At 35.2% G+C, this 14121-nt stretch overlaps 2 protein-coding genes and 1 long non-coding RNA gene across 4 annotated transcripts in view; 1 reads left to right on the top strand and 2 right to left on the bottom strand.

Moving 5' to 3' along the window:
* The window catches only part of LOC122135577, an 11564-nt gene extending 10933 nt beyond the window's left edge, over positions 1–631 (bottom strand). For both annotated transcript variants that reach the window (XR_006153602.1, XR_006153603.1), the window contains exon 1: positions 500–631. This is a non-coding gene — a long non-coding RNA (uncharacterized LOC122135577). The remainder of the gene's footprint in view (positions 1–499) is intronic.
* LOC109050659 (fibroblast growth factor 4B) lies at positions 79–5682 on the top strand. The gene is made up of 3 exons (XM_019068238.2): positions 79–1169; positions 1839–1942; positions 3571–5682. Exons 1-3 carry the CDS (start codon positions 833–835, stop codon positions 3745–3747), a joined length of 618 nt encoding a protein of 205 aa, XP_018923783.1. The 5' UTR covers positions 79–832; the 3' UTR covers positions 3748–5682.
* Positions 5683–10494: 4812 nt separating this feature from the next.
* tigara (TP53 induced glycolysis regulatory phosphatase a) lies at positions 10495–13919 on the bottom strand. Its single transcript, XM_042715339.1, has 6 exons — positions 13223–13919; positions 12575–12612; positions 12235–12380; positions 11818–11871; positions 11602–11712; positions 10495–11194 (listed from the first exon to the last, which is right to left on the bottom strand). The coding sequence occupies exons 1-6, from the start codon at positions 13252–13254 to the stop codon at positions 10808–10810; spliced, it is 768 nt and encodes a 255-aa protein (XP_042571273.1). The 5' UTR covers positions 13255–13919; the 3' UTR covers positions 10495–10807.
* Positions 13920–14121: the final 202 nt, after the last annotated feature.

Genomic DNA, 14121 nt, shown 5'->3' on the forward strand with positions numbered 1-14121 from the left:
TTTAATTTTTGTTTACATGCCAGGTGTAAATTATCTATCTATCTATCTATCTATCTATCTATCTATCTATCTATCTATCTATCTATCTATCTATCTATCTATCTATCTATCTATCTATCAGTGCTTAGTCACTTAGTTACGCGTTAGGAGTTCAGTTCGCGCTCGGACGAGCGTTACGTCCAACTAGCCTGTGTGTTTTTACCCAGATTAATAAATCAAGGGGCATATTAAAAATATAGCTTAGTGAAAGCTTCCAGAGCAAACAGCGCAGGAAGTGTTTTGCCAGATTGACACGGCTCCGCGGTGACAACTGGCCTGTTTTTACACGTTCCTTCTAAATAAGGAAGCGGCCCGTCAGGCATATGACCCCCGGTCCAATTTGGGAGCTGCCAACGAAGCCCATCACGCCCCATATTCTCTCCCGCTCACTCTCGCGCTCGCTCTCCCCGGTGCCGCTCGCGTGGATTGACAGCGATTGGGTTTTGACGTTCAAACTGACCCCCGGCGGCGGTGAGGTCAGCATGATGTCATCCTGAAGGTGAGTGATGTCATCCCGAAGATCTCCCAGGCAAGGTGAGCTTGCATTTTGGTGAGTGTGTGGTGCTCCCCGTCCAGAGAGGTGAAACATGGTAATCATCATCGCCGCCACCGCCACCAGCTCAAGCTCTGCCGCCCTGCTCTTCTCATCTGCCGAGGGGCTTATTGCGTTACACGCTCGCAGCCCCGACCTGCCTTCCAAAAATAAGCCCCTGCCACCATGCCGAAAGAAGAAAAACAAGAGTGGTATTTTTAGGGGCATTAATTTTGACCACGTGCCCCGAGGGTAAACCGGATGGCCACTGCGCAAAGGTTCCTCATCAGTATGTGCGAGAGCAGCGGGCGCTGGACGTGGACTGCGGTTATTCTGCTGGGCTTTCTGCTTGGGATCGTGTCCTCCTACCCCACCTCGATCAGGACTAATGCAACTTCACTGGAGAAAAGGTGGGAGACACTCTTCTCCCGCTCCGTTTTGGGGATCTCGGTGGAGAAATCGGACCTGAACTGGGAGCGTGACTATTTGCAGGGCATTAAGAGAGTGCGGAGGCTGTACTGCAACGTGGGCATTGGGTTTCACCTGCAGGTCCTGCCAGACGGAAGGATAAACGGTGTCCATAATGAGAACCAGTACAGTGAGTTGCATCCAGAAATGTCATGCATGACGCGTAATACCAGGGATGGAGAATGACAGCTCTCTCTCTCTCTCTCTCTCTCTATATATATTAAAATATATATATTTATATATCTTTCTATATATATTAAAACAGGTAAATCAACAAAACATAATGAAATATAGATATCCTCATAGTTATGAAATTCCCCTAACTAAGCTATGATCAACACAGTAGGATATATAATTATGTTTAATTTAATATATATTGTAGGATATTTATCATTATTTTTATTATTATTATTTATTATTATTATTATTATTAGGCCCCTATTACTATTATTGTTGCATGTGTCCTAAAGCCATGACATATCTATTAAAATAAACCCTAGTGTCGATCACTGCTGAATTTCACGAGGCTCAAACATGATACGAATGCTTGGACGAATTTAGACGGCAACTAATTTTACACAGCGTCCATCTGCTTGTCGTACATGCCAGAACTGCAGGGCTTTTTTTTTTTCCATGTCACATTATAAGAAATGAGCCAGCATGGGAGAAAATGCAGAACAAAGGCTCTGTGCATCCCCTGGATCCACCCACTTGTGCAGAACGCATCCTACCGTTTGAGTAAATGAGCTGCCATGTGCCACATTGTCATGTATGTAACACTGATGTTCTGTTCAATCAGGTCTTATAGAAATCTCAGCGGTAGAGAGAGGAGTGGTTAGTCTATACGGAGTGAAAAGCAAGCTGTTTGTCGCAATGAGCAGCCGTGGAAGGTTATACGGAACGGTAGGTATGCCTTGATGTATGTCGTTTGATTTCATTGTATTGTGCAGAAAATGCCACTTCAGTCTTGAAGTCTTGAAATAAGGATTCATCTAGTCTGAGGTGATAAAATGCCAAGTTTAGTGGCAAGTTCTATTAGAATGTAGTCTTTGAATGTCTGGTTGGTTTCATAAAAAAATATATATTGATGTATTTATTTAACGGCTCTAAAATGTCAAGTGGTGTAACCATTAAGATAACGTGCTTAAATATTTTCTATGTACTTTGAATACATGTGAGTACACAATTAAAATAAGTTTTTTTAATGTCTTAAGTTGGTTTCATAATATATATATATATATATATATATATATATATATATATATATATATATATATATATATATATATATATGTTGATGTAATACAAAATTGTCCTTTCATTAAAGGTCACAACACCACCCGACATTTATGACTGTTATGTGCTGGTGCTAAGAAATAAGGATTAGAATGTACATAACCTTGCAGACTAGTGACTGAATGCCTGATATACTGTAGGTAAACATATACTAGAAGGACATGTAGGCCTAGGCATATTTTTTTTCAACTGGACAACAGCCTTTTGATAGGCTACTGTAGTCTACTTGAACATCATTATCCAACCATCAAACAAACAGTTTGTAATTGTACCGTGCCAAAAATGTGTTTGTGTGGAAATGGAACAGTTTGCACGATGGTGTCAAAAGGTGAAATCAAAAGAATTTTAATGTATTAAAAAATATATATATATAGATTCTGACGAGAATAGTCACATCAAGTCATTGAACTAAATGTATACATTTTCCTTTGATTAATTTTAAAGATGCTCAGATATGAGCATCATGGTCTGGAATATGTCATTCGGTTTGGAAATGTCTTGATTCCTCAGCTGCACTTGATGTTACATTCAGTAGGCTACTTTGGCTTGTCATTCATTTTTAATAACTGTTGGCTCATATGAGCTGTGATGATGTGCATGGCTTGAATGTAAAATGACCTACTTTGAACTGGGATTATTTAGATGCCAGATCTCACCCAGAGTAACACATTATCTCTTTTGATGATATGCGCTCTTAAAAATAATAAATGTTTTTTTATTGGCACTGAGAGTTCCACTGAACCTTTCCATTCCACAAAAGATTCTTTCCATTGGAAAAAAAAGATTCTTTAGATTTTTTAAATCTGTTAATTAAAGTCACTTAAAAGATTTATGCTGTTGGCACAGTCAGTCATTTATACACAATAGAAATTGAAGATAAAACTGATGGACTGATAAGTTTGCCTTTTTTTGATGTTCATCTGATTGGCATCTCCATCTGAAGGAGTATGGGCCTTAAAGAATCTAACATTCAATCCAGGTGCATGCTGTGTGGCGATTGTGAAAAAATTCATTCTCATTGAATTCTATGGAAACTGGAAATTAATTGCCTGGGTTTTGTCAATTGGTTCATTACTCGTGTAAAATGAACTAGTGTTGCTTTGTGATTTTTAATGCATTTTACCCGAGTTAGATTAGAAAGGAGGGTGTATAGAGAGTATGTGATGGAGAAGTGGTTTAGAAGGAGGATGGGAGGAGTAATACCAAACTAACTATCTAATCCATACCATTTTTAGAGGGCCTTCCGTGACGAGTGCAAGTTCAAGGAGACACTGCTGCCCAACAATTACAACGCATACGAGTCTTCCATTTACAAGGGCTTTTATATCGCCCTCAGCAAACATGGCCGCTTGAAGCGAGGCTACAAGGCTTCCCCAGCAATGACCGTCACACATTTCCTCCCACGTTTATGAGCAAACCTGGCAATAACACAATCATTTGCACATGTTTGATGTTCTTGCAGGTAACCCAAACATGCTAAGAGGTGAACTGCAAAGAACTAAAATAATACTTATTGTATTTATTCTCATTGAAATAATAATAATAATATATGTATATTTCGGTAGCTTACTTTGTGTCTGAACTTTGTGTACATGCCATTCTTTGCTGCTTATGATTTCTAATATGAATATTATCGAGGAGCTTTTTTGCCTTCTCACTTTTTATGGGTGCTTGCCATAACTGGTGTAAATCTTACCGGGCACTGGACTAACATCCTCAGCTTTTAGAAGTGAAATGGATACTTTTTATTACCTCAAAGAGCCACATCCGCATTGAAAAAAGTTATGGAGGGAAAAAGAAATATCAGTTTAGGGAAATAACAGCACTTGTTTTTCATGATTAGGTGGTGCCTTAGCCTCTGCTATTTTGCCTCCTTTTATGCATGCAAGAAAGAGGTTTTTGTTCCATATTTAGATCAACAACTAAATAGCTGACTTTAAAAACTGATTGCATGCATCCTTATTGGGGGTTCAACTCAGAGAGGGCTATTTTACGCCTCATGCAAGCTCAGAATTTGACTGAAAGTCTGTGGACGGCTAGTCCTGAAAGGTTTGGGTGCTTCCATTTGAATGAATGCTGATCAAGCTTGTGAAATGCATAGAATTGCATTAATCTTGAGTTATGTGGCATGATTATACGATAGCATAACTGTTGCTTAGTGATAATAAAACCACTCATTTTACTTCTCAGATTAAATATAGTGTGCAATTAAACTTTTTTTGTTTTTTTTTTAATCATAGATATGTATTGATACTAGTCAGTGGTGTCTATGTTTTACTTCTACAGTCAGTGATCTCTAGTGAGGGCTCATACACCAACATGTTGACTGCATACTTGAACTCCCACCTCAAAAAGTCTTTGGAATGTAAAAACCAATACAACTGTCTTAATCTGTTTGAGGTAACATAATTTGCTCATTACTTTATGTTTGAATACCAAGCATAGACCCGAACACCTGTGCACACTCTTAAATTCCCAAGTCAGTTGACTTTGTCTAGGGTATTTGGTTCAAGTCGCACTTGAAATTGAATTGAACTTCGGCATTTGTAGGCGATCCCCTTGCCTCGCCCCACTTTTTCTAGTTATAGAATTACAGGAATAGTTCACCCAAAAAAATTAAAATTTTCTGAAAATGTACTCACCCTTATAGGCCATCCAAGATGTAGATTAATAATGTTTATCTATAAGTAATGGATAATGTATATCTAGCTGGTTGTTATCTCAGAATTAACCCAGACAGGGTGATCAGTCTTGCATCAGCCTGAAGGGGTTTATTCTGAGATAACAACCGGCTGGATGTACATTATCCTGCTAATTACATGGCTAAAAAGATTTGTTTTTACCATATATGTTGAAATTAATGCTGATGTCTTAGTTAAGTGTTTTCAGTCACAAGATGGCGCCAGACAGTCAACGATAGCGGAGTGACTCATTAAGCATATAAGTAGTACCCGGATGAGCGGTGTGTTATTCAGTTTGGCGGTTGTTATCTGGGAATAACATACCTCGGAATGTTGCGATTGACCGATAAGAATCAAGTATTCCACAGAGCCGTGTCATAATGTTGGATAAATTTAGCATTACATCACTTGCTTATCAATGGATCCTCTGCAGTCAATGGGTGCCGTCAGAATCAGAATCCAAACAGATGATAAAAACATCACAATAATCCACAAGTAATCCACATGACTCCAGTCCATCCGTCTTGTAAAGTTAGAGAAATACGCACAGATCAAGCACTGTTTACAGGCAAAAACAGTTCTAAAAACAAATATGTTGGTGGAATTTGATGTGATGATTTATTACAAACACACAGCTTTTCACTTCACAAGACATCAATTGATAGACTGGAGTAATATGGATTATCTGCGGATTATTGTCATGTTTTTCTCAGCTGTATGAACTCACTCTGACGGCACCCATTCACTAAAGAGTATCCATTGGTGAGCAAGTGATGTAATGCAAATTTTCTCCAAATCTGTTTTAATTAAGAAGAAGAAGAAAAAAACTCATCTACATCTTAGATGGCCTGAGGTTGAGTAAAACTATACTTTTACAAAAACAGCAATCTCCTTTAAAGTCAAATAATATTTCATTATTTTAAGAATATTCAGTTAAAGACTGAGGCTTTAATTTTTCAAAGAAAATCTTTTAATTTCCATCATCATTTTTGTTGCAGTTGTTGCTCACACGGCAACAATCAAGATCTGTTCATATCTTTGCTTCAATACCTCTAAAACACGTGCAAAACACTTCATGTTAGAACACGTTGGATTTCTGTCGCAGCTGCAATGTGCAGGCGAGAATAAAAGGTTTGATAATCACTGCAGTACTAGCTAGTACAGACCGACCTTGATTTCTCTTGCATTACTGCTTCTACTTGATCTTAATGCTACAAAGGAGAAGGATGTTATTTTTATAACAGTTATGGCTGGGATGTTTGAGCCAGGTACACTGATAATATGCTCATGGAGTGTGTTTGTGACTTTTTTCTTAAAGGTATATTTCACTGAAATAGGAAGACTACGCACCCTCATGTCGTTCCAAACCTGTGTGATATTCTTTCTTCTGTGAAATGTAAAACAAGATATTTAAAAAAAATGTTTTGGACCCCTTTGACTCTCATTGTATGAACAAAAATAAAAAAAATAAAAAGAAAACTTTTTTATGTGTTCCACAGGTTTGGAACGACTTGAGGTTGAACAAAAAATGAATCAGAATCGGTTTAAGCAAAATTAAAACTATGGTCTATGGCTATGGTCATTTTTTATGTTCTGGGTATAAAGAGAGATTTTCAGCTGTATTATGTTGAAAATATGAATATATTAGTATTGACAGCTATGGATTTAATTCTTTGTACCCCAAATATGGCATGCAATGTGATTGCTTCAATGAAAATGTCGAAATGACTGCTTTTTTATGTATGTGATGACTTATGTTAATTTATTGATATGTATCTCCGCTGTACCCCTGTCCTCTATCACATTTCTGATCTCTTTATTCTTAGATTAAATTAATAGAATTTTGCATGGTTTTTAATGCAAAATGATGGACAGAAATGTGTATTTAGAATTTAAGCCCTCTAAACTAAGTGCTTATAGAAACATCTTTTTCTCATGTAAGATCCACCAGTTTCTTTGTACTGTACTTTGTCTCCAGCTTTGAAATGGCCCCATTTGCGGCTTGCAAGATGATTGTAAGGGATTGTGCATGGGTGTGTGTCCTTGTATGTATGCAGTCTTTGTGTTTTCTCAGTTTTGTATTCCTGCACTGAGGGGCAGACGCCCCCTCCAAATTCCCCTCCTATTTTCTAACATATACCTCACCTTCTGCCTTAGTTCCAGTTTGTTGAAATGATTGTACGATTTGTTGGCAACAACAAACTTTTTGCCAATCATTTTGTTCTCTGAAAAAAAAAAGAAAAAAAAATGAGTAAGAATTCTAATATATTAAGAAAATGTTTCCTTTTATTTTTATACGTATGTGCTGTGCACAGCAGCCAACTGTATTACTGAAATGAAAATAAAAGGTTGTTTTTTAGCCTCTGTGTTTTTGCATTATACTTTAATCATTATTAAATTGTATTCTTATTTAAACAGGTTTGAAAGATTTGTAGGGGGTTAAAAATATGGATGGTATTAGTTGGGTTAGTCAGAAATGCATGATTTCTTTTTTTTAAATCTGTGCTTTGATTATTTATTCATGTAATATTACCATCCTCCGTCTTTAAATTAACAATAAATAAAATAATGACATTTTAATCTTGTAAGCTGTAATTTTTCTTAAACTAGAAATATAAAATATTTTAAATATAAGATAAGCAATAAAGAAGAAAGTTATTAGTCAAAATGGAAATAACTGAATAAATGAATGACAAGGTGAATTTGAATGCGTGAGCAGAAGTGGTGCTGAAATGCCTTGAGTTTCCTTTTATTCTTGAAACTAACTTCTTTTCTTCCTTAATTAACGGTAAAAATACGTTGTCACTGAAAGTGAATAACATAATATATATTTTTGTAAATAAAGATGAATATATATAAACACAAGGCTTAAAAAAGTAAAAAATAAAGAAATGACAATTATGGTGCAAAATATTTAGGCTATAGTGCCAAGTATTAATTTGGTGCCCCTTCAAAACTAGGCTAAGGTTGTAAGCGACCGGCCCCTGTTTACAACTGCCAGCTGTAGGTGATCAACTTTAAAGTTATTGGTTGGCAAACATGACCTTTGAACTAATATCCCAGTTATATAAACTAGCAGTGAGATGCCTTGCTGTACTGATCAGCATTTGCGGATATTTCCTGATCAAGAAATTTAGTAATAGTATGTGGAAAGCCATTTATCAAAAGTCAAAAGGTAAGTTAAGTACATTTTTTTTAATGTTTTAATAACATTATGATGCTCTTTTAATTCATAAAGGAGACATTTTACTGAAGAAAAAAAGCAAGGATTGCTTCTCACTACTTTATATTAAAAATAATAATATAATTTGCTTGGATACAACTAAAAACACATATTTCAGTAAGTATTATTATTATCAATATTGTAAACAATATCTGATTTTACAAGTTTTTAAAGACTTTTGCTATTATTATGGATTAATATACATATAATTATTATAGCTAAAAATTATACCTAATAAATAACTAATAAAATAATAATACTAATTTAAAAATGACAATTCTAAATAACTTGTAATTACAGTAAGATTCTAAGGTTTGGGGTCGGTAATTTTTGTTAATGTTCAAAAAGATTTCTATTTCAAATCATTGCTGTTCTTTTAAACTTTCCATTTATCAGTTGATCATGAAAACTAATTTAATAATAATAAAAAAAATTAAAAAAGCTTTAATAAAACAAATTATTATCTTCAGGTTGATTGCATTAATAAGGACTGTTTTTAAAACATATAATACAATATGTGTCCATGGAGGAATGATGCAATGATCAAGCTTGTTGATCTAAAATCCACACTGAGGAATTACATCATTCTTTGCAGTCAAACAACCATAAAACACATCTCAGATGGAGAAGAAGCCAGTATATTGATCTGATCCTTTGGGATTCGAGAATCCAAGGTCAAGGACCATTAATTATCAAAGACCAAATTGAAGACATGAGCATGAGCGCAGCAGTAATGTTTCTAAAGAAACCATCACCTACGATGATGACCCTTTACATACTGCTCTCCAAGAGCCCTGTCAGTCCAAATTTAAAAAAGCAGAAGAAAAACAAGCAAGCTGCACCAAAGGATCCATTCTGATCAAATAATTGACCTCTTAAAAATAAATGTTTGTGAATGATTTTACAGCCTTGTACCAATGAAAACCATCTTTGAACTACCCAGGAGGCCTTCGTTTTTTGGATGATTCCTAAAACCAATAGACTGAACTAAAGAACTTCTAATGTAACTTTAAGAAACCAAATGGTTTCAAGGAACCATATAACCAAAGATCTCTATATGATGCAATCTAGGGCTTCATGACCTCAACAGGTGAAGCTATTTTAGGTCAGTTTGACAGTCCTTTCACCTTTTTAAGTCAGTTAAAATATAAACTACCTTGCAATGCTGTGGCAATGACATTGTTTTAATAAGAACTGTGCAAGAATCTTTTCCATTTATTGATGTAGGTAATATCATGAAATACAGTCAGTATAAGCCAGACTTAAATGTCTTAGTTTCAAACATGTATGAAATGTGTGAAAAAAACTTTTACATTTTTTTTTATTCTTGCTAATCTTTTCCAGTATTTCTACTCAGTAAAAGGTACAATGCATAATGTAATATATATATATATATATATATATATATATATATATATATATATATATATATATATATATATATAATGCATTCAAACAATAAAAAGATTTTAAAAATACATTTTCTTGGCTTCCTGTCTTTGTTAATGTTATATATGTGCTGGAGTGTCACAGATTCTTCCATGAAATCTCTTAAATTTAGTCTCTCAGAAGTTTACCAGCACATTATATAAAACAATTGATGTATTATATGATTAAACTGTTGTTGTGATGTAAATTTTTACATTTTTGAAATCTGATTTTTTACATTAATGCTTTATGATGATGAGAATAAAGTACAAAAACAGCAAATAGTACGATAAAGATACTGACAATCTATTTAAAACTGATGTTGCCATTTGCATTGGAGTGATATCAGTTAGACTTGTTGATGTTTGTTTTTAGAGATTATGTAATTTTAAAAGAGGCAAACAGCATGTACAACCAACCATATAGGCCTATCCTTTCCTTCATCAACAGATTGTTTACCTTTAAGAACACAATTTGGGTGCAGGAGTTTGCAAAAATAAATGAATTCAAACGTCTTCTTAACAAACACCTTAAAATGAGTTCAGAGTAGCTGAATATCTTCGATATTGACTGTTCTGTGCTGTAAAAACACATGTACATGTCAGGACACTCTGCAACTGTTATGAAATATGAGGCACATTTGCATATATAAAAATCTTGTTCTTGCATGTAAGTTTTAAATTCAGTAATAATTTAGGACAGGTTATTAGTCATGATTTAAAGATGAAAACAAAAGTTCACCTAAATCACTTTGAAAATTGTTACATTAGTAAGAAAACATGCTTAATATTATAGAAACTGCAGTGATTCCAAAGAGAAAAAAAACAGCACATGGATGACATATTTATTAAGCTAAAATGTATACTTTTATAGCATTTAAATTAAATCAATAACTACCACAAACACGCCCTTACAGCATATTAAACACTTTTAAGAGTCAATATTTAATACTGCCAGTGTCTAAGTAGTAATCACACATATAAAAATTATATAATATAGGATTCATAAGTTAAATTCATAACTAAATTCTGTATGAGAAATTGGGGTAAAGTGCTTGAATGACTTTTTGCATAACACAAGTAAACATTTTGTTGCTTTTTTACATTTTACCATTTCATTTTTTAAACTGTTGCTCTTAACCTAAGACTTGATGTGATCTCTTCTGTTGATGAACACACATTTCAAGTCTGAAAGCGCAAGATCTGCATTACTACATTTCAAAGTGATAATAAATCGGCACATTCCGGTGTTCGGGCAGATGGAATACTGTTGAGCAGCATCTAAACCACGGGGCATGGGGCACTTGACGTCCTCGAAGAAATACCTCATCGCTATGCTCATGTAAGCCCCGTGGCCCACCACCAAGGCATGGACAGGCACATTCAAGACTCCATCATCTGGAAGTCCTGCAAGAGCCCTATCGGTCTCATCTGGTATGGATGTTTCACCATCTTGTATTTTGTCTTGATGGTCACTAGCTATTCGCTGGAACATAACCTCGAGAAAATCCTTGATTCGCACCTTTACCTGAAAACAAAAAAGACTTTCTATATACTGTAAAAATATGTAACATGCTGTTTTTAAATAGCATTAACGTCAAATTCAGCCAGGAAACACAAATCAATTTTAGTACTGAGACAAAACAATACTACCAACTGTCATGAAATAGAACCCACAGGATAGTGGGATATTTTAGACAGTGAAGAATACATCTATGCTGCCTTCAAAAATCGATCAGATGAAGGCATCTTGGTAGAAAGGATGTGACACAAATCACACAATCATTGGATTTGGACCTTGTTGCGTTCCTACCTCTGTATGCGGAGGCAGCATTTTTCAGATTTCGGATGCAGCAAGTGCTTGTTTCTTTCACAACAAACCCGTTATACTGACCATTAATTATTTTGGACAAAAAAAAAAGACAGTGATTTTACCTGCTCCATGGTCTCTCCCTCTGGTGGAGTGAACTCTGGTAAAGGCTGCCCGGCTGCTTTAGCCATATTTTTCATTTCTATAACTCGACCTCCCTCAGCTATACCAAAACTCTGGAGAAAAGAAACTGGTTTGAGATGCATATGAAACGTTGCTTTGAATGGACAGACTTTGAGCAGACATTTTTCTTATTTTATCAAGCAGTAGTCTGTACTTACTCTCTCTTTAAGTGATGGATCTGCTACTAGTTCTATATCGTGACAGGTTCTGTTGTTTATTATATTTTTAAGTGATGTATGTGATTTTAGTTATTCGTGATTATTCAAATAATAAGTGTCAACAAATAAACACAAAGAAATTGATATTTGTTACAAGAAGGGCATGTGCAACCTTATATATCATTTGCAATAATTCCATATTGCAACTGAACAGAAATTGTCTGATGCAAACATATGATGAGTATTACTGGTAATTTCTTTATCACATTAAATATACTTATTAATACTCAAAAGTACTCTCTTTAATGCTTACTGAATCTCATCCAAGGAAACCAGAATTTGATTTAAGTTACTTTGTCAAATTTGTGGAGAAACATCTCCCTCTACCTGTGACCAGCTTGTATGTTTCTACTAGATTCCTGCTAGTATGTTTCTGCTTACCTGCTTGGCACGTTTCATGTTACTGACAAACACATTTGTGAATTTTACATCCCTGAGGTACTGACCAGCAGCCTCAGACTGCCGTATCCCAATTTCAGAAAGCGGGGAGTCTATTTTCTGACCTAAAAGCAAAAAAAATAAAAATAAATAAAAAATAATTAACAGATATAGTTTGTGGTTAGTAGAGCATTTGCTGAGATACAGTAAATAGGCCAATAATTAATGCTTCTAATAATTAATAGGTTAATGAAAGAACGGACGGGATACTGATAGTTAGGGATAACAGATAATGTGTTTCTCCCTAAAAAAAACTTACCTTGTAAAAGTCCATCTTTGTTGCACTGCGTCTCACCACTGGTAAACGAAAACAGCAAGAGTAATCAATAAAAATAACATTACTAACCAGCACACATTAAGTTAATTAAGTTAATCAGTTAGGGTTGTCCTAACTTAACGGATTTATTTATGGTAGTAGGCTGTGTATATATATATATATATATATATATATATATATATATATATATATATATAAAACCTATTCATAGAACTTATTTTTTATTTTATTATTATTTTTTGTTTAAGCGAGTAGACCACAGGTTACATTAAGTTTTGCCTCTGACCTTTCACTGAAAGAGGGATTCGTACTGACCTTTAAGCATAAGGTACAACGGACAGGAGCAATATGATATGAGGAACTAAGTACACTTTAAAGTAAATTCTCACTCTACTAAATATCCGACAACCCTCATGTATTATTACCGATCTACAGTATAATGCCATGATGTGCCAATAGTGATTTATTTATAACTACTTCAGCAAAGTACCATTAAAACTATTCTCTCGGATCATTTTATTTACCATTACTGAATCAATAATGCAGTGATTACCAGTTGGAAATGTAGAATAGCTATGAATTTAAAAAAATCTCATTCATTAAGTGAACAAAACAAATAAGGCAACTTACTGTCGGACTATCGTTAAACCAAAAGCCAGCATTGGTGCAGCTATAATGGTGCAGTGAACAGCGTCTTGAGGTTATAAGATGTTCATCCACTGAGCCCGGAGTCATTCACAAGCTGTCACCTTGTGTTTTCACAAAATAGGCGCCTATACGTGCTCCTTTGGTGTGAAAGCACTGACAGCGTTTATCCCCGTAGGCTACTTGATTAGCCGGAAGTTTAGTACGCATGGCTCGTAGGTCCGATTCAATTCCACAAATCGGTTCTTTTGAACGGTTCAAACAGTACAGCAATTCTTTTTTTATGTCAAAACCTATTTACACCACTACGCCGTCAAAATAGTTGTATTTTTTTTTTTTTTACATAAAATACTATTTGTGGAAACCATCTCTGTTTAGTAAGTTTACTGATAAAGCTGTCATGTCACACATATGTCCAGTGTCTTTAACAATCTGTATCCGGTTCGTGAACAGATTGTTCAGACCGGTTGTGCGCTGGAAGGAATACAGCAAAAACCGGAAGCTAACAATTAATAGAATTTTCTACCTATTAGATGTTTTATTAACGTCTACACCTACCACAAACCCTTAACCTACCTCTTACAATAATGCAAAAATAGTAATTATTGTTGTGTGAGAAAAATAATGCTATATTGATGCCCAGTAGCTCTTGCTGTATGCCATCTTAACCCGCACCGCACTCGCTCAACCGATTCCTTGAAAAGATCCGACTCAAAAGAACAATTCGTTCACGAATCAGTCGTATCATAGCTCACAGTGACGTAGAGGTTTGCAGTCACTCACTGGCGCCAGTGGCGCGTGGCGGGCTTTGAAATTGCACGAGTTTTGTCAGAGTCTGTCATTTAGCGGTTTTATTTTGTCTCGACAAATAGGTATTTTATTTT

The sequence above is a fragment of the Cyprinus carpio genome, chromosome A25 (assembly GCF_018340385.1).
Source record: "Cyprinus carpio isolate SPL01 chromosome A25, ASM1834038v1, whole genome shotgun sequence".
NCBI lineage: Eukaryota > Metazoa > Chordata > Actinopteri > Cypriniformes > Cyprinidae > Cyprinus > Cyprinus carpio.